This window comes from Semicossyphus pulcher, unplaced genomic scaffold, assembly GCF_022749685.1.
Source record: "Semicossyphus pulcher isolate SPU_LCO1_2020_fin unplaced genomic scaffold, fSemPul1.0.p SCAF_14, whole genome shotgun sequence".
In the NCBI taxonomy this organism is placed as follows: domain Eukaryota; kingdom Metazoa; phylum Chordata; class Actinopteri; order Labriformes; family Labridae; genus Semicossyphus; species Semicossyphus pulcher.
Window position 1 is genome coordinate 7,227,557 of NW_027211648.1, and position 21,001 is coordinate 7,248,557.

Consider the following 21,001-nt stretch of genomic DNA (forward strand, 5'->3'; position numbering starts at 1 on the left):
CCTATTGTATTGTAAAGTTAGCTAGAAAGTGAGGTATGCTCACGCTAGCTGTTTAGGTAGCTAACAGATAGCTAGCTAATATATGTTGTGTCCTATTAAATGTGGCTCTGGATTACCACTATCCGTCGCCTCATCAGTCAGGAAGCCGTGAAATGAAGCGATTCTCTCTGTTGACACGTTTAGCAGAGCTGCAACACAGCTGTAGGACATTAAAACAACCTTTTTTAGCTTCTCACCCTGAACGTGGACATGAAAACAAAGATGTTTTATTTTTACAACTTACTCAATGGTAGAAAGAAAATTGTGTTTTATATGTATATTTACTTTAAAAAACATGTTCAACCAGATTTCTAACCAACAAACATGTAAACATATGTATCCAAACATATGGGACTAAACAGATAACCACACACAGCTATACACACCAGCTGAATGCAAACATGATCTTGTTGATCATGACTGTTGTTCCAGTTTTGTTGTGTAATTGCAGGGAAGGTCTTTCTCTTGATTATTTTAGTCGTTGATGGTTGTGGTGGTTTTATGATTAAAGCCTCGACTCTGTTAGGGCATGTGTCGTGTGCGCTTTGCAGGATGTTGTTGTCATTGAGGGTTTGGTTGAGTATTTTTCCTATGCAACGCCTGGAAGCTAACACAGCAGACTTAATTAGGCAAATGTGAGTTAAGGAGAAACAAAACGAGCAGCTGACACGTACGCTGGGACCACTATGAATATTTATCACGACGGAAATGCAGCTTGTCCAGACTGTCAGCTTTCCTGGTATGCATTTGTTTACTGTCGGCATTTAGAGAGACAGCCGAGGCTTTTCCTGTGGACCTTTGGGAGGCGGAGGGAGTGTGTAGAGATAGCAGAAAAGAGAAAGACAGGGGGAGGAGGAGAAGGGTAGTTTCTCGCAGCCTGAAGGGTGGAGACTCAGAGCAGCAGTGAGGAGGGAGGCAGGGAGGATCTCAGCTGGAGCAGAGAGAGCGAGAGAGAGAGAGAGGGAGGCATACAGAGAGAGGAGTGTGTGTTGTGAGCGTGGATGCACTCGCCTTCCCTTGCTCGCTGACTGACTGTGTGTGTGTTTGTGTGTGACAGAAAGAGCGTGGATACTACTCCACAGGACTGGATGTGTTTGGGATCACAGACGGAGACGAAACACACACACACAGAAAAAAGGTAGGATTGTAACCATATTTGAGGGCAGGTGTTATTTATTTTCTGTTTCTGTAGCAGATGGGTTAATTGCATCTAAAGCAGGGTGTGATCCAGTGGAGGAGGGGGGATTTTTTTCATTTCCACGCTGTCATTTTGTCAGCGTTCGAGAGGCGAGATTGATGCCACTGGCTGGAATCCCCTCCTCCCTCTTAAATCTGTAAAACCTCCTCGTTGTCAGGTGGGCTGCTGCTTTATTTCCCCCCCATCTTGTACCTCCTTTCTTACATGTTAGGGGAAATAAGAGAATGGACTCCCTTCCTCCCTTCTCCCTCCTTTTTTCTCATTCTTCCCTAAGGATTGGGCTGATCTTATAATGTGGAGCCAGAGGAATTAAGGGCATCTGTTTCAAGGGATATTTGCACGAGCAGAGGGGATGAATAAGAGACACAGAGGGGAAGATGAAGAGGGGAGATGTGGCGAAAGGGGGCGTGAAGGATAGAGGAAAAGGAAACCAATAAGGAATGCCAAAAGCCTTCTGTCAGGGTTTTATCTTTCATTCTCAACTCTCTCTTTACCGCGAGGAGAAAGCACACAAGGTCTATGTAGTGTTTGTACCAGGCAGATGGTCAGAGGAGGAGGAGGAGGAGGAAGAGGAGGGAGGGGGGGGTTGTGTTTTTATGTTGCTCATAGACAGATACAGCCGCTGACAGGGTCATGCGTTCACAGGAAAACTGAGAAAACGAAAGCAGGCTCGTCACACAAAAGCATCGTCACGTACAACTCACGCTTAGAATCGTCCAATCCTGCGTGTGCTGTTGTGTGTTACATATACAGGCCTGTTACACACAGCGAGTCACAATTACGCAAGAGCTCACGTACGGGGCGGCTCGTACTGTATCTCGAAGGCAAGCTGCTCCAAGGCCAAAGATTGGTCCGCACACACACACACACACACAGAGATGTTGAGACTGGGGGGAAAAAAATGTTCAAGGATTTACAAGAAACCTTGAGAGTTTTCCCGGACACAATGAGGGAGGTAGTAAGGGAGGAATATTGGGAAAGAATACGAAAGAATGAGCATCCATCCACGCCTCCCAACTCCCATCGCTGCCTTCAAACAAAAGGCAAAGCAAAAGTTAGAGAAGTTTCTCGGCTTGTCTTCCTAAAAGCTTCATTCTTGTTGAAGTCTCCTCCCTGTGAACCTGTGCTTTTCATACTTCAAGCTTGTTTCCAAGAGATTCAGGAGGCGTCATAGGGAGGCAGGAAGGATGTTGTTGCGCTGAATGCTTCGACCTTTGTACTCGCTGCACTTGTTTGCTTCTGACTGTTGATTTTGGGTCTTAAGCTTATTCGACCGTGATGTGGTCCGTCTGGATGAAAAGCATCCACAGCTGCTTTTGAGTCTTTCAAAGGAAGTTCAAGTCAAGTCTTTAAGGATCATTCGAGTCCAAGTTTTAGGGCCTTTCAATCAATTCAAGTTCAAGTTCAATTCAACTCTCACCTAAAGTCTCTCCTCCTTGAAGGAAGAAATGAGGCGTTTAAGATCATAAGCCAACTCTTGTAGGAGTCGAGTCTCTCAGCTGTTTTGTCTAAGTGAATTTCCAACTCCTCATTTTTGTGTAATTTCAGTCTGACTCGAGTCCAAGTCTCCAGAGCTGTTTTCAATTATCCTGTGGCATCTCTTCATCGTCAAGTCACAAGTCAGATTTAGTGGCAAACATTTCGGGTTTAATGTTTTTGCTTTCGAATCTCAGGTCTCAATTCTAAGTTCCAAGTCCACTCAAGCCTTCAGTTTAACAGGTCAGAACCTGACACTTTGATTATTTTAGCTTTCAAGTCTTTAAGGAGTCAAGACTCAAGAAAGTAAATCTCACAGCAATCTAATCCAATTCAAGTCTTATGATCTTATTTTTCTTCCAGAGTTTTCAAGCCTATTGGGAAAAGTACAAGTCAACAGTCAAGTCTTGTCTGACAGTCTCATCTGCAGTCTTTGAAGGCCAAAAAGAGACTTTTGAAATCTAAAGTCAAGTCTAAAGAGAGTCAAGTCTCAAAGGTGTCAGTTCTAAGTGAAGGTTCAATTTCCTATTTTTATGTTATTTGAGTCTGACTCGAGTCCAAGTCTACAAAGCTGTTATTAATTTGTTTGAGGAGTCGATCTCAAGTTGTCCAAACAACTGTCTCTCTTTTTACTTCTTCTTCTAGTGACTTAAGTCGGGTCTTGCTGTGGAGGTAATCTTGAAGATCTCAGTTTCGTTCCCTTTGGCGACACCTGTGGTGATAAACGGTAATTGCCGGAGCACACTTCCCAGATATCCAGACAGTGTCGCATGTGTGACGTCCACAGTTGGCTCCGGTTGTAACTCTTGATTTTCCTCGCTGACGGTCGCTTTCCTTTTCAGACTGTTTGCCTTCATCTGAGCGTCGAGTTTGTTTCTTTTGCTTTGGATTTTCACCTATTGTTGAAGTTGTATCTGTAGTCATCGATCTTTTCTTTGTTTGTTCAGCCATAGTAGATTACTGTTTACTCGCAACACTTGCAGAGAGCGGAAAAGCAGTCGCTTAACTCCGCCTACCCTCTCTGGCAGACCAACCACTGCTGGCTGATGGAAAACTTGAGGGCAAAACTTGGGACTTTGATTTGAGTTTGATGTTCAAGCCTGTAGCCTCTTTTCTTGGACTTAACAATTACAACAGTGTACTCTCTAATCTTAAGTCTTTCGGTAGTAAAGTCTCTAAGCAGTTAGGATTTAGGTGACTTAAGTTGGATCCAGGTCCCAAGTCTTCACCTGTGGAAGAACGGCCTACAAAATGAAGTTTCTGGCAGCTAGCAGAGCACTTCTCAAAGCAGACACACTTTCATCACTTTTATCTTACGATCAGAGCGAGTCAGAGTCTGGAACAGTCCGAGCAGCACACTCATCCTCTCAGCAGAATCTAAACAAGTCCGGATGTTTGTAATATTGTTAACGGCTCAGGAGTCGGGCCTGTTATTCTTGGCATGCAGATTGATTCCAGAGGAGAAGTATGTTTATGCCTCCTCACTCAAAGCAATTGCAAAAGTCCTGCTGAGTCTTCACAGCTTAAGCAGGGAGAAGAGAGTTTTATGTACACAAAGGCTGGTAAAGCAATCATTTCTGACACACGGGATGGGAAGTTTACCGTCATAATTGGCAATCGCACCGGTCGCTACAAGATTTAATTTTCAGAGGAGAAAAGCAGCTTCAGGGAAAGTGAGCAGGGAAATCTTCAATTCTGATCACACAAGAACACGTCTCCTGTTTTTGGATGCTTCCAAAGTATGCAGCTGTAGTGTCGTGCATTGTTTCTACCCCCTTCACTACACTGCAGATACATAACACACGTTTAAAAGGTTTTAAACAGCAGTCTTTAAGCGTTTGTGTGAGGAGGGAATAGCACTTGGTCTCTGCTTTGATCTTACAAAGAAGAAACATGCCGGGCCTTGATCGTTTGATTTAATAAACATAATAGACCACATTTGTGCCCCCCGGAGCAATAAGCCTTCTCCCTGCTGCCTTCTTGACTCCCAGGAGATGCATCATTTCCTGGGCCACTGAGTTCCCCCCCCCCCCCCCTCCCTTCTGGGACCTAGATTAACCCCAAGCACAGACACACAAATACACACACACACACCACAATCTCTAAGATGGCAGGATGGGTAGGACATGCTGGGGATGGCACAGATGTCCAGGGTAATCGAATATTCACGGGTGGCGGTGGTCTGACCGAGAGGCAGCAGCACGAGGATGGAAAAAGAGAGTTAGGGTCAATTTTAGAGTTAATAGGGGCTAATACATCGAGAAATAAACGTTATTATTATCAAATGTTGCATATGCTTAACGAAAGTTAAATACTTACCTGATGTTCATAGCTTAAAGTAATAATCTCGAAGATTTTAATTGAATTAAATGTCTGTTAAGTCACTATCTATCGCCGAATGAGGTAAAACAAAGATGATTGAGCCTGTCTGTGTCTGTGGCGCGTGTCAGTTAGTGACGCGTTTTCCATCAGCCAGCAGTGGTTGGTCTGCCAGAGAGGGTAGGCGGAGCTAAGCGGCTGCTTTTCCGCTCTCTGCAAGTGTTGCGAGTAAACAGTAATCTACTATGGCTGAACAAACAAAGAAAAGATCGATGACTACAGATACAACTTCAAAAAGAATTGAAAATCCAAAGAAAAAGAAACAAACTCGACGCTCAGACGAAGCAAACAGTCTAGAGTTACAACTGTTACAACCGGAACCAACTGTGGACGTCACACATGCAACACTAGATATCTGGGAAGTGTGCTCCGTGTTTATCGCCATAGGTGGCGCCAAAGAGAACGAAATTGGGACCTTCGAGATTACAACTTTAATATTTAAGAAACACACAAAGTAATGTCATTAACCTAGGAAGATTCTTGCTATAAGCATTGTGATCCTGAAAAGTACAAAGATAGTAGGTGATCCACACAAGGAAAAAGTGCTGTTTTGTTTTACTTCATTCAATCAACCTGACATTGTGTTCATGGCAGCCTTTTACTTGTTGGTAGACGGATTATTTTGGTTTGTTTTGGCCTGACTATTCAGTAGCAAGTCTATCCCACCTGTCATTTTCAAGTGACAGACAAGCTGAGCCTTTGCTTGGCGCAATTAAAGATGTAGAAATCAAATTGCAGATATAAGAGATCTATGTATGTAAATTGACTTAAATCAAGTTGGACAGCTGCATTGAGTTCATCCCCAGCATTTACCATTTTGTTGGGCACGTTTCCGGTAACTAGCTACCTAGCTTGTTCAACACAAAAGCTTTATCAGCTAGCTAGCTATCCTGACAAGGCTTTTGTGTTGAGCTAATTTGTTTAATATCTCAAGTTTTTGTCTTTTAAACTAAACGTAATTTAAATTTAAACTGCAATCATCACCTATAAAGTCACAAATGTGCATTATTATGGCGAAATACTTTAAGTTTTGAGATTCTACAGAAGAAGCATTTTAAAAAGTCATGAATGAAACTAAACCCTTCCACATGCAGTCAGGATCCAAACCACTGAGGTGCTATAAGGACACCTGTATTCAGGCGAGATTTCGGGAGCTTTTTGTGACACCAAACCTTGAGCCAGATGGCGTCGCTCAACCAGGTGACCCTTTTTCTGTGTAAAGATTGGAGAGAGAAGAGAGGACAGGAGGTCTTTGCAAAGAATGACACTGCTCAGCGACCAGAAGTCCTGACGCTGAGCTCACTGTTGTTGGAGCATAAATTGGAGGAACTGACGGGATTACATTTCACTGTAATTGTATTTTATCTGATTACATGTGACAAATAAATTGAATGATTGATTGAGTAGACGCATCATAATTACATTAACATGCTGTAAATACTGACTGCACAGGCTCACGTCAATGCAAGTTAATTCCAGGGGAAAGACGCTAATAAATCTAGCTAAAGAAGAAAAACATGTTTTTATAGTAGATCATTATTCAACAGTCTTTGTTACACTTTTTTGGGACTGAACTTTTTCCAAACGTTCCTCTTTAATGGCTGTCAGAGCCCGGAGGTCATCTCCAGGTCTGAGTCCTGCGTAACAGAAGTAGTGATGCAGAAGGACGCTCCGCTCTCTGTGTCCTGTGTCCCTGTGTTTGTGTGCACAGGGAGGGGCGTCCTTTCTCCGATTCAAGGGCAGGGATCCGTGCTCTGTTACATTCAATAGTCAATATCCTCTTGATCGTGTTCATTAATAACTCTGGAGGTCAGTTTTATGTTACTTCTCCTTGCTGCGGTCGCTGTAAAAGCCGCTCTGGAAGAAGATATTATCGCCACATCGCAGCCTTTTTTTGTCACACTAATATACTAAACTTTCCAGGTGTTATATTAACTTTCTCTTTTCTGCTCTCTTTCTGTGCAACTTCTCCTGACAATTCACAGCTCTACAAATCTTTGAGTGTGTCCCTAACTGCATCTTGTTACTTGGTGACATCTCAGTCTGCACCTCATTGTCCTATGACAAACTGAGGACGGTACAGTCACTCGCTCACACTGCGAGGCCTCGATGACTGAACTTTCTGCGTGCGTGCGAGCGCTTCTGCCTGCTCATGCACCGCTGCTGCTTTGTCTTTGAAGAAATAATAAGAAACAGGCTTGCATTTTTGAAAATCCGCAGTGGGGTTTTTGTAGTAAAACACGCACAAAAAAGTGACTCGGTCAGCACAGAAAAGAATCGTCTCAGCTTTTACAGTAACGAGATGAGAGTCAGGAGGTTTTCTCATGTGATAAACAAAGTAGCCTCTCAGTTTTCTTTCTTAAGCATGACACGCTCAGCTGTTTTAAGGGCGCAGCTCATCCATATAAGAAGAAAAAGTAGTTTTTTCCTGACTGGCAGCTTGTGGTAAATAGCAACATATAAACAACTCTTTAAAGTCAGGGCTCCTGGTTCAAGCTCCCTCCAATTCCTGCAAAATATAATTCCCCATTTGCTATTTTGTTCCTCCTAACAAGGTTTGTCCAGTCATAGTTTAGCAAGTATAATTAGACACCACAGGTCAGTCAAGCTTTTGAATAGTTAGGATCTATTTTTTAAGCACTTCCAAAACCAAAATCATTGTTATAAATGCATCAAACTGTGTTTTTTACTTCTCTAACGTTAGCTAAAATGGTTTGCTCGTATGGCTAACTAGCTAACTAAATACAGCAGTAGGCTAACCGGAAGCTACTTACCAAGGCAGAGGAACATATTAAAAGCTATCTACATGTGTTTCTGGGGTTAAAAACTGCTAATGACTAGCAAATCCACTGTGCAGTTTCCTTAAAGTTTATGCTAACGTTAGCTGCTCTTTACTGGACTTTACCCAGCCAACATAATCTGACATTGTGCCACGTTTGCCAGCTTATTGGGTATACGAAACCTTTTCTCTAATAAGGCAACCAAACAAGGTTATGCTAGCATGGAAAAGCAGTCTGCTCTTACTTTTTAAATTGCTTATAATACCAGAAATACATCTACACTGGAATACAAGCACAAAGCTGTTTCTCAATTTCCATTTCTTCCACATGAATCACAGGACTGTGAGGATGCTAATGTTTAGCCTGGGACACGCAGCTTTAGCGTCAGCCTTTAAGAGAATATATTCAGCCATCAAGTGTCAGGCGCCTAAAAACAAAACAAAAACAAACTGACTTTGAAAGCAGGACAGTTGGGCATATTAAAAACACTGGCAAACATGGTGTTTGCCACCAACTCTCGGTGCTAACGTTAGCTGAATAAGCTAGCTAACATTAGCTGATAAAATCTGCTGGTTACTTTTGGTGAAAAATTCAACCGTTGTGGGCTATAAATAGGAAGCCTGCTTTTGTCTACCCCCTTTCATAAGTGAAATACCAACTGTTTCAAAAGTACTACAATTTTTGTTTATGCAGAAAACTACATTTACCACACAGAAACTTAGCAAAGGTAAACCAAGGGGGCTAGGCTTAGTTGCCCTAAAAACTTAGCCCGGGTTATCTCTAAGCAGAGTTCCCATCCTGCCTCCTTGCGTCCCTGCAGACCCTCGCAGGTTAATCACAGGCTCTCCTGGGTCCAGATGGCTGAGCTGGGGACAGATTTTTAATTACCACGCTCTAATTTCACACCCTGGGCATCACAGAGGACAGATCACTCCCTGCATGGCCGCTTTCTGTCTTTGAATGGTGTAAAAAAAAATGGGATAAAAAAGGTGTTCTCTACCAAAAGAAAAGGGTGGAAAAAGAACCGAGCGTGTGTGGGAGTGCGTCAGAGATCATCACTCTCGACAGGCCAGGAATTATATTTTCCTCACCAGGATGTTTCCCGCGGCGCTTAATCACCCTTTAAGTCAGCGACACCCGGAGTCGAGCAGCAGTTATAATCACATCTGTGGAGGGCCTCGTCACGAACACAGACCCCCTGAAAAACCCGGAGGAAGGGGTTCAAAACGGCTCAAAATGGCAGGGGAAGGACGACAGAGGGGGTCAGATTGATTCGACGGTGTTAGCAGCAGGACGGGGCGTGCTGGGGGTGTTTAAGTCCCATCACTGAACACCTGTCCGCTACACGGGGAGGAATGGGAAGCAGAAGGCTACAACACAGGAGAGAAATGGATCACCAGTCACGACCCATAATGCATCTCTCTGACTTCTTCTTTAGTTTACGATGCTTCACTGGCAAAAAAAGTAGAGAACAATATTACCAAAGCATTAAGATTAAAAAAAAAGCACACTCAGTTCTAAATCTCTCTGTCTCTCATCCCCTGATCTCACTGCTGCTCTGCAACATGAATGTGATGATGCAAACAGTTCGCAGGGAAATCAAACTCAGCAGTGTTTTTCATTTTTAAGAACAGTTGGCTTTCTTGGCCTTTTTGCAGCATACAGTAAACGCATCAAAGAGTGGAGGAATGAAACAGAAAGAGAGTGAAGGTAAGAGTGCAGCAAGGACCTGAAACTGTTTTTAGTCAGTAGATGTAGGTCAGTAGAAATAAGCTGAAAGCACAATGCTAACACACCAAAAGTCTTTTATCTACCCAGTTACAAGCAAGACTATCATTCATTTGGAGTTGTCTTTTTGTCCCCCGAATACATGTTAATCCCATATTGACTCTCTTTGAGCTCCAGTTTTGGTCTCTACCAACAAAAGTCTGGCTTTTTAGCTGCTAACGTTGCCTGCTGTTTGGCAGGTCACAAATAGTTTACAGTTGGTTTTTAAGAGTTTGAGAGCAAACTAAAATAGCTAACATTTGGACTATAGAACCAAAACAAGCAGCTGAAAGGGGAGTTAATTCAGTTTGGCATCTTTCTCATGCATGTAGTCATTAGATATTTTCTGATCCTTGTTTCTGCTGTTCCAGGCAGCCACTGGTTTCCAGCACGTGATTTCTTCAGTATGAAAATACATTTGCAGAATTTTGTAGCTGCATGAGCTTTTATAGATAATTTTACTTCGACATAAGGTAGACTTTTGTCCAAGGTGGAAGATGGAACATCCCATGCAAGTTTTTAAGAGTGTACTTATACTACTACTAACTACTATATTGTATGGAAATTATCTGAAACACGTGGTTTCATGTTTACTTTAAGGGATTTTGCCAGGCTCTGTTTAGTAATTATTTCATAAATCAATTAATTAATTGATGTCAAGTTCAGTGGAAACACAAACACTCTTAAGTCTTTATTTTCACATCTGAGCTACTTCCAAACCAGCAGAACACCAACATCAGATGCTTGTCTAGATTTCCTGGGACACTCCCAGGTGTAAATGTGATGTCTGATGATTGACAAGCCGGATCTCTCTGTGTGCGCATGGTCTGAACAAATAAAACTCCACAAGTCACAAGTGACAGGTCACATGACTCTCACTTTGTTTGACATATGAGTTCATCTTTCAGCAGCAGAGGTAATGTCAATATTTGTGATTAGTTGTAACTGTGTTTTACATATTTACTCTGCTGTGAGACTCCTGAAAGGCCAACAAGGCTTTCATTTGAAGCAGGAATATTTGACCATTAAAATTTGATTTATAAAAGCAGAAGCTCCATTTAAAGAATATATTATTTTTTCAAGTCTTTGGCAAAAGTTTTTCTGCACGTTTCCTTAACACCATTTATTCAAAACTGTCAGTTATTAAATGCAGCAAAAAACACCAGAATATAATCTCCTTTACTTATTTTATGTTAGCAGAGTTTCTGATTGAAATCACAACTTTGCCAATTATCGACCACTTCATGCAGGAAAAGTTGTTGTTCAGATAAATTAAAATTTAAAGAGCCGATTTCCAACCTCAGTCCTATCATGCTGTTATGGAGAGCTAATGCCATTATGGTAGAAAAAAATGCAATTACTCTCTGTGTCTTTGGAGGGCCGTGGAAAGCCTCCACCAGACTATGTAAAATGCATCATCTGGCTGAGGCCAGGGAGCTCGCTAAACTACAGTTCCTCAATCTAGGACGCCCGCCTCCGATGTCATGTCTCGTTCAAAATCGTCAGGTTTGAAATGTAGACTGCAGACCTGACGATTTTTCAAACGATCCACCGGTATATTCTCGTTGTATTTCAGATTCTGTACAGCTCTGAGCCGTTGCCTGCAGCGAAACTGTAGTATTTCACTCCAGCATCTCTCGCTGGGCTGTTCCTTTCAGAGGGAGGGGTGCAGTGCACGTTGGGTGTTGTAGGAATGTAGAACGGGCGAAACCACGAGCTGTTTGTACAACTTTCTCCACAGCTATGGCACCGATTTCAAATATTATTGCTTCTATCGATTACAGAGAACACCAGCTTTGACTGACTGGCTTTTTCCAGGGGCGAGTTGCTCCTTTACCAGTTTGACAGTTTTTTTTCAAATTTTATAAAACGTAGAAAAAAGTAAAAGTATCAAATGAATACTCTTTGACATCGCTACCAATATTTAAATTGAATTCCCTTTCTATGATTTGACTTTATAAATACTTTTGTCTTATAAAGACCCACAACACAATCCTGCTACAAACTGAAGCAGCTCAGCAGATGGTTTAAGAATCACTGCTCTGCTCTGCTCTGATAAAAATGATTAAACAGCTTACATAACACAGTGTAACAGTGGGATTAAAGACTCCAGCAAATGCGGAGAGGTGAGAATACAGTGCAGTAAGACCTCCTGCTCTTTTTTCTGTTTGTTTTCAAACAGTAAGCATTTTCATTACTGCGTGAATACTCTGCCTCTGGGGTTTTAGCTGCTGTTGGCAAGGTTTTTAGTAATGGATGCCTTGCTGTTACGTTGCTTTACCGTTGGATGCTACCATGATTTACGATGGGTGGATTTCCCTTCCTCTGCAGATATGCTCATGCAGGGAAATTGACCCATTTGTCAGAGGCAGCAGAACACCGATCACCAGAGTCACAGATGCGTTAAGAATGAATCTGTTGGTCCAGAGAAAGAGGGAAAGAGGAGCACACGGAGAGGAAGAGGAGTAGAGGTGAAGGGGTCAGCACCAGCAGAATATCAACTTAAAGGAATAGTTTGATATAATTTGGAACAACAAGTTTGCAAAGAGTTAGATAAGAAACTCTTGTCTATGAAGATGCAGACAGCAAATGGTTAGCTTAGCAGAAAGACTGGGAGCAAAGGGAAACAGCTGGCCTGGCTTTATCCACATGTAAAAACTGTACATGGTTTAAAGATGAAAAGTTTTGGTTTTACAGGTGATTATATGCCGATATTTCTCAGCTATTTCTCAGAGCAACGACTTCCTGAAATAGTCCAACACATAGCCCAGTATTTATGCTAAGCTAAGCTAACCATCTCCTGACTCTATCTTTATATTGAACAAACAGTTATGAGAGTGGTATGAATCTCCTCTTCCATCTCTTCTTACCTTCTTACCAAGAGCAGAACTAGCTGTTTTCGGTCTTTATGTTAAGCTAAGCTAGCTGTCTGTAGCTTCATACTGTATGATAGAGTGGTATCAATGTTGTCAAAGTATGCACATTTCCAAATGTTTAACAGAGGGATTTGAGAGAGGTGTCGATCTTCTCATCGACCCGTTGTTACCTTCAGACAGAGCAGAAGTAGTTGTTTCCCACTGTTTCCAGTCTTTATGCTAAGCTAAGCTAAGCTTACCATCTGGCTCTAGTTTTATATTTAACAAACAGTTATGAGAGTGTTATGAATCTCCTCTTCCATCTCTTCTTACCTTCAGAAAGAGCAGAAGTAGCTGTTTTTCTGGTCTTTATGTTAAGCTAAGCTAAGCTAGCTCTCTTTAGCTTCATGTTCGCTAACTACCTCCTGACTGTAGCATCATGTTTGACAGGGGGATATGTGAGTGGTGCAGATCTTCTCATCTACCTCTTGTTCCATTCAAAAAGAGCAGAGGTAGTTGTTTCCAGTCTTTATGCTAAGCTAAGCTAAGCCAAGCTATGCTCTAGCTTCAAATTAAGCAGGCGGATTTCAGAGTGATGTCAATGTTTTCATCTCACTTGTAAATTATGTTCCATTTTTGTTTTTTCTCTGCAGTTTGTTGTGGTGCTTCTCCTTAAAACCCCCTTAGCCATGTTTGAAAGAGCCAGCTGTGACATTTTGACACACAGTGATCGGATCAGCGCCACACACACACACACACACACACACACACACACACGCCTCTGCATAATTTATCCGTAATGCAGGAAAGGATGTGTGCAAAGCTTCTGCCCCTGATTCTCACTTTCTTCAACCTCTCTTTATCTCCTTTTCTCTATGTGCAGAGAGCGGGGCGGACGCAAACTGCTGACTGAACTGCAGGCAGACAGCCGGGCCGAGTGCGGAGGAGTAAGCAGACAAGGTAAGTTAAGACAAGAGGAGGAGGGAATTTAGTTTCATAACATTACAGCATGAGTGGTCAGTGATAGAACCAAACTCTGTACGAATTTGCAGCAGTTTCCAAGCAGACAAAGACTTAGAGCAGCTCCTCTAAAGTTTCCAACAGTGAACACAGTTAAGGCCTGTGTCCTTTTAAATGCCTTATCTATCAGCGCCTGTCCGGATGTCACAGTTATCAGCTCGCTGACACCATGTGCGACATCTCAGGGTGGTATTTTTGGCAGCTGACAGATAGGAAGGAAGGAAGCACAAGAGGGTTTATGATATACAGATGAGCAACGTCTGTGGTAAAAGCATCTAAATTATATCCAAAGGCAGAAAGAAAACAAGACAGGAAACAATATACTTAATCTGCTCTCTATAACGCCTGTTAGTTGCCTTGAAGGAACTAGCTTTTGAACAATAATTGGCCTGGTCTGCATGCCACCGTCTCCTCACCCCTCCCTCTCTAGATATCAAAATGTCAGGGTGGCATTCTCACACGCTCAACTGACGATAAGCAGGAATGTCTTTCCTGATCTGCTCATGTTTTATATCTGCTTGTTTTTGTCAAAAATATGAGTAAATGTAAAACAAACAAACAAATGTGTCATTAAATTTGTTGCAACTATTGTCACAATGAGCATGTTAGCATGTTGATGTTAACATTGAGCTTAAAAGCAACACTGTGCCTTGGTACAGCCTGTAGCAATCCATGAACCACTGCTGATTTTCTTCTGTGAATGAGGACTCCACACTCATTAATTAATACTATAAAAATGCTCATCATCATCATCAGCTGGCCATAAGGTCAGTCACCGCTAACTCAGTTGGTTAAAGACGGTTACTTAGGACCTGTGTCCACTAATGCTGATTTTAATGCCACGGCAGTGCTTCTCACTGACGCATACTATTGCTGGGTCGCGACATTAAAACTTAAAATTAATTATAATGAAAACAGTTCTTTAACTTCCATGGCATTTAGGTAGTACCACAGTAGTACCAAGTACAGTGCAAACTGTCCAAAGGAACAAGAGGTAACAATCAAAACTGGGTGCTCCTGTCCTTCGTCTTTGTGCCCCTCCAGACACACTTTCCATTTGCTGTTATGGTATTTATATAAAACATCATGTCTCGCTAAAACCAGGCTATTGTGTCACAGTGTCTGATTATTTTTCCGTAAAGAAAGGAGCTCTACTTTTCCAAAGAGGGAAATGTCTCCCTATCAATAGTGTGTGCTATGATGGCCTGTTTTGACGTCTCCCCCGAGTGTTGAAACAATATTATGGCCTCTTTACTAAAGACACCAAAGACTAATTTGTACCTGTCAATCACACATTTGTAGTAAGTCTGTGGCCCGCTTTATTTTGTATTTGTCATTATTTTCCCGGCAGATTAAAATACATGTACTAGACAATTTGGTACCAACTAGGAACTTGATACAGGAAAAGAATCCAACAAGTTATTCCTTTGATGTCTGACACTGTTAGGCACCCACCAGAGTCTGATTTGAATGACCCTAGAAGGTGAAGCTCTCCTCAGAGTGAGAACATCCTGTATCTCTTAACGGCAGAGACTATAAAACATAGTGTTTATGTTACACTGTTAATACCTTCGAACTCTGCTGCAGGTTGCGCTCATGAATCCTCTTCAGATCGTAACTCGGTTTGTAAAGACAGCGAGTCGAGATTTTCCAGCGCTGTCAGAGGAAATGTTTCAGTCCTGTAAATGAGAGGAAAGAGACATTCTCTTAAAATTGTATTATAAAACTATTTCCAGAGACCATTACAATGACAGTGAATAATATACAAGTCTATTAACTCTCCACGTCTGTATTTCCTTCTAACTTTGCCATGCAGTCCAACCCTAGTACAGGCGTGACAATCTGGTGGTTGTTTTAATTGATTATCGGGTCATCGGGGTCAGGGTCAGAGCGACGACGGAAAATCTTACATCAGTTCACCGGTCCGCAGGTGTATCACTGCGAGACGTCAATATTCATGCTCATCTCCTGCACCTTGCTGAGATCAGTCTTAACCCCACGCTGAGTCACACCGCAGCGCAAACAGACGGATGACGGAGGGGAGGCACAGGGAAGATTGATCACACAGCAAGGATGACGCTGTTTCAGGGCCCCCACAGTTTGATCCATTTAATCAAAGAGGTTAGAAAAGACGGAGGAGCGTCTGAGGACACTGAACTAAAACTGTCACCCGATTCAGACAAAGTAAAGGAAAAACCTGAATGAGAAAAATATCAGTCAGGCTCAGAGTCTCAGTGAATGGATTAATGAGGATGAAACAATGTGAATCATGCTTTGGTCTTCAGAATTCACAGATCTCAACCAAACCAAAAAACACCATTGGAAAATGGTGATTTGAATTGTTACTCTTTTGAACGGAGTCCACGGTCGGCTCCGGTTGTAACTCTTGATTTTCCTCGCTGACGGTCGATTTCCTTTTCAGACTGTTTGCCTTCATCTCAGCGTCGAGTTTGTTTCTTTTTCTTTGGATTTTCACTTCTTTTTAAGTTGTATCTGTAGTCATCCATCTTCTCTTTGTTTGTTCAGCCATAGTAGATTACTGTTTACTCGCAACACTTGCAGAGAGCGGAAAAAGCAGTCGCTTAGCTCCGCCTACCCTCTCTGGCAGACCAATCACAGCTGGGTGATGGAAAACACGTCACTAACTTGGCGCCGCTTGTGATTTTTTCCAGGGATGTCGCACCAGACACCCAGTTAGTGGGCCATAGGCTCAATCAACATTGTGTTACCTTATTTGGTGATAGATAGTGACTTAACAGACATTTATTTAAATGAAAATCTTAGAGATCATTACTTTAAATCTAAAAATCTTGAGTATGTCTACATGAGTATAAATATAAGAAATGTAGAGTTATTGTGACCTTATTCAGAGTTATTTATCCCTACAGAGAGAGCAGGTCTTGTCCACAGAGTCTGGCATGCTTACGTGACAAACAAGCTCAGAAATATTGGCAATCCTGACAGATGGAAACTGTGGACTATGTGATAAAACAGTTTGACAGAGACAGAAATGCAAATAAATCGATGCTGTAGCTTTGTAACATCTGTGGCCTGCGAGGTGACCTTTGCTACCTTGGATCAAATAAGACATCTATTGATTTTAGGTCCTTTGCAGGCTGCAGAGTGTGAACACTTTGTTGGACTGAGGGACTTAAAAAGTGTCAGAAAGTATGAGAAGTAGTTAAGAAAACCATAATTACCAGTCCAAGGCAGTAATGTTAATTATCCTTTTATATAATTTAAATATAGAGCTGGACAAAACACTGCCCCCTCACCCTCCTCCCACCTATTCTGCCTCCCCCTCACTGTCATGGGCTGCCAAGCAACTGACACCATAAATAATAAGCTGTCTGTGTTGTATGTGTTCTGTTACCAGCACTCGTCTTTGCATGCCTTCTATGTTACAGTGCTTGTTTTCATCGGTGTGTTTGAACTACAATGTTTGAGTAACTTTGTCTTCCACGCAGGCCGAGCAACCAAGACTTGTGACTGACAGCGGCGATGGCGAGCAATAACACAGCCAGCATCGCTCAAGCCAGGAAGCTGGTGGAACAGCTGAAGATGGAGGCCAACATCGACAGGATAAAGGTGAGCAGACACACTGGTTTAGTTTGTAAAGCTTTATCTGAGTTAAAAAGGAATAGTTGCACACTTCTGGGAGTACACCTAGTTGCTTTCTTTCCACGGATTCCCTGAGAAGATTGATACTACTCTCATATCTGTTAAATATGTAGCAAGCTTGTTATCCTGGCTTAGCACAAAGCCTGGTAGTCTTTGAGAAACAGCTATTCTGACTGTCACCTTTAAAACTCAATAATATTACATTCTCATGTTTGTTTAAAAGTCACAGCTGGGAGGCGATTTCCTTATCTGAGCTTGAAACCTGGGTGAAGGAAAAATGAATGGCCACAGATCAAAGATTTCCACTGTTGCGCTTCTTCAGGCAACCAATAAGATATTAGGGCATACACAAGCAAACAGAGCGGTTTGCTTTGTTCTTGTGTATTCCAAACTCTAAAATATTTATTTAAAACTATAAAACATACTGTATATAGATTAAAAAAGCAGCTCTTAAAATTGGCGATTGAAGGCTGTCAGACTGAGCTGTGACAATCATTAAACTCACCAATATAAAGTAGTAAAAAACCTAACAAAACCTACGTGTGATGATTTGTTCTGTCACGGCACAAGCTTTGCTTTCCGTTGCTTTTTTTATCCTGATGTATACATGTGTGTGTCTATTTAATTCCAGGTGTCAAAAGCAGCAGCAGACTTAATGTCATACTGCGAAGCCCACGCCAAAGAGGACCCTCTGTTATCACCGGTGCCAGCGTCCGAGAACCCGTTCAGGGAGAAGAAGTTCTTCTGTGCCATCCTGTAAACACATCGTGGCCCTTCAGCAGCCTGCTCCGTGTGGGACTTTGAACGCGGATGTTCAAAAATACGTAGAAATCTTCTAGTAGGAGGGCACGGCGATTATTGCCCCCCTTTCTTGAACGGCACCTAACGTGTGCACAAATGAAAACCCACAGAGTTTACGTGTAACCATTTAAAGGGGTTTTGATTGCTTTTTAAAGGGGTGTTGCAGCATGTTGAAGGGGGTCTGTGCTTTTAGATGACACAAAAGGGATGATGATGAGGAGGAGGAGGAGTGTGACGACTAATGGACAGCCTATCAGATCTTCAGGTTGTGTACAAAAGAAAAAAAAAAAAGATAAAATGAGAATAAAAATATTTTGTGGTTCTTCTGGGACTTCCAAATGTTCTGTTGATAAATGGCTTGTGGGTGAGTCGGGCAAACTAGGGGACAGCAAACAAGAATACGCCTACCGCTAAACGCCACCTGATTATTGGAATGTTTTTTTTAAGTTTATTTTATGTTTATTTCAACTTTACCTATGACCTAGATATCTTTCTATAACTGTACGTGATTACTGAACGACTCTGTTCACTTTTTTTTTCTTACAAACAGGTTAGTGAAAGCTTTTTTAATGGGATGTGTGAAACATTCGACCCTGTGATTCTCTTTAAAAATACCTGTGTGAAAATCAGTCTCCGTGTATCGACATCTATCTGGCAAATGTGATGCAGTTTGTCTCCTTCAGATACAAACCCTCTTTCTACTATTTGTATAAAATGACTAGCAAGTAAACTGTGCTGTGCTGTGAGATCTGAATGTTTGTGTTTGTATCATTAACTACTGCATGAAATTAACAGACAGTCTTCTTCTCTATTTCCTTTCATGTGGACATTGTATGAAACAGGGGCGGCCTCCAGATGGATGTGCCAAAACATATTAAAAAAAGAATGATTCAACAAGGACATCTCTCACATATAAATCACTCACAATTTCAAGCTTTGCATTGCAGGCTAAATAACAACTTTCTATTATTTTTTTAATAGATTATCTGCTTAAAATTAAACCGATTTTTGGACTGATATGGTGGCTTAGATATATTTTAAATATATGTATTTATATGCTAACTAATAAAATGATCAACTTAGGTTTCTCTTATTATTTTCTAAAACTAACTTTTGTTTTACCAAAATGTATGATGTAATTATTCTGCAAGTAAAAGTTACAACTCTTAGTTGAGGCTCTTAGTACACCGGCTGTGTCTGAAACCGCATACTATGGTACTGCCTACTAACGTACTCAAACAGTATGTATTGCATACTGCATACTAACCTGACTATTAGGATGCCGTTCGCATCATACTCAGAGCCGTCTTCTCCGTATCACGTGACTTAATCGTTTACGTATGTCCGGTATGATCTCCGGTCCATCTCCGCCATAGTAGAAGCTGATGAATAGCCGCAATTCATTTTGGGGCGGTTGAGTACAACCAGTGAGCTCCCGTCTCATACTCAAACATCCGGGCATTTCTCGCATACACAAAATTGCATACTATGAGATGGGAATGCATGACATACTCAATTTTACGTCACGTTTAGTATGATTAGTATGACAGTATGCGGTTTCGGACACACCCACCATGTTTTTATGGTTACACCTTTACCGTAAATTAAGGTATAATTTCAGAAGCATCCCCTGTCATTTACACTGACATACTGCTCTCTTAAATATCCTCTAACACTCTTGTTATTTTATGTTTTTAAAATAAAGAAGTCTGGCATTTATTAGTACTTGTTCGCAAAATAAAAGTTTGTAAAAACACGTATAGCAGTTTTGGAAAAGCATTTCCAAAGACCATCACTACTTACTACTTTGTTGCAGGAGATGATACGCCCTCTACAGGTACTGTTAGGGAAACTGCAGGGTGATGTTCGTCTGACATTATTGCTCATTGTGGCAATAATGTGCTCAACTGTAAAATGATAAGGAAGAAAAACGCAATGTGCAAAATGATGGCCTTCACAAATAGAATCTGTAGATCTTTTTTTTTCCATACAAGGAACTTGACAGGAGTATACTGTAGATGCATATCAGTAAAAATGGTAACTAGAAAAATGTATTTGAATGTATTGAGACTATGTTGTTATTGTTATATCCTAGGAGTTACATGAGGTTGCAGACAACAAAATTGATGTGTTAGCTGAATGTTTATTCTATGGAGCATCAACGATAGTAACACAATACAATACAAAAAATGACAACATTTATCCAGCAGACTTCAGCAAAACGTTTCTTTCAGAAGTGGGACTTTCAGAAAAGACTGCAAAACTAACACTAAAGGCTAATCCTGGGGTAAAGTAACATCTGAGAGCATAACTGGTGAGTTAACTGATTGTTGATTCTGCACACCACAAACAACTTTTCACAACCATAAGGGATCATATCAAAAAGAGCAACATTTGTTTGTTAGCTGTATTTAAAAAAATATTTTTCATTCTACATTGCATTCATACTTCATTAAAAGCATATTGTACACTAGGAAAAAAGATTGTTGTCAGAAGTGGGATTCGAACCCACGCCTCCAGAGGAGACTGCGACCTGAACGCAGCGCCTTAGACCGCTCGGCCATCCTGACATATAAATGCTACGTCACACAACGTCATTATAACGTCATCACTATTTTTGTGCTCATATGCTCGTATGTGTAGTTCCATATCTTCGATCTAAACGTTTGAGGAGCCGCTAAAACAACGACTTATCATGACGCTGCTGATATTAGAGCAGAAATACGTCATAATTCTAATCAGTTACAGTTTACAGTCAACTGTTACATTTGGCACTCGACAACGACGCTTAAGTTAGTTTGCGATTCGTAGCTTCCGTTTTCGGCAGTTAAAGGGGAAGTTAAAGGAAGCACCCCCGCGAAGGCCAGACGCGGATAGGTGTAGAAGACTGAGCTGGCCCCTCGGAAAGAACCGGGTTCGTATCCAGGACTACCCAAACTAAACATCCCAGCAGCGGCCGAGAATATTTCACTCGTGTACGTGTATGAGGTCAAACGGTGACATATACGCCGAAATGTGTCGTGTCATGTGGAAACTATTAATCTCTCAGGATGAAAATTAAAGAT

The 21,001-nt window shown here is 41.6% G+C and overlaps 1 protein-coding gene and 1 non-coding gene across 3 annotated transcripts; one reads left to right on the plus strand and one right to left on the minus strand.

The window, feature by feature from the left end:
- The first annotated feature begins 689 nt into the window (after positions 1–689).
- gng2 (guanine nucleotide binding protein (G protein), gamma 2) lies at positions 690–18,833 on the plus strand. Of its 2 annotated transcripts, none has more exons than XM_069662129.1 (4): positions 690–778; positions 13,378–13,454; positions 16,982–17,102; positions 17,767–18,833. In XM_069662129.1, the coding sequence occupies exons 3-4, from the start codon at positions 17,016–17,018 to the stop codon at positions 17,893–17,895; spliced, it is 216 nt and encodes a 71-aa protein (XP_069518230.1). In that variant the 5' UTR covers positions 690–778; positions 13,378–13,454; positions 16,982–17,015; the 3' UTR covers positions 17,896–18,833. The 2 variants fall into 2 exon arrangements, with proteins under 2 accessions (XP_069518230.1, XP_069518229.1); XM_069662128.1 differs by lacking the exon at positions 690–778 and adding an exon at positions 942–1,177.
- A 1,590-nt stretch (positions 18,834–20,423) lies between these two features.
- On the minus strand, positions 20,424–20,506 carry trnal-cag (transfer RNA leucine (anticodon CAG)). Its single transcript has one exon. It is a non-coding gene; the product is annotated as a tRNA-Leu (tRNA).
- Between the last annotated feature and the right edge of the window lie 495 nt (positions 20,507–21,001).

Bases quoted from the DNA above. Each gene is read 5' to 3' on its own strand.
- gng2 (XM_069662129.1), top strand. From the start codon at position 17,016: ATGGCGAGCAATAACACAGCCAGCATCGCTCAAGCCAGGAAGCTGGTG. The intron at 17,103-17,766 runs GTGAGCAGACAC...ATTTAATTCCAG, and splicing joins CCAACATCGACAGGATAAAG to GTGTCAAAAGCAGCAGCAGA.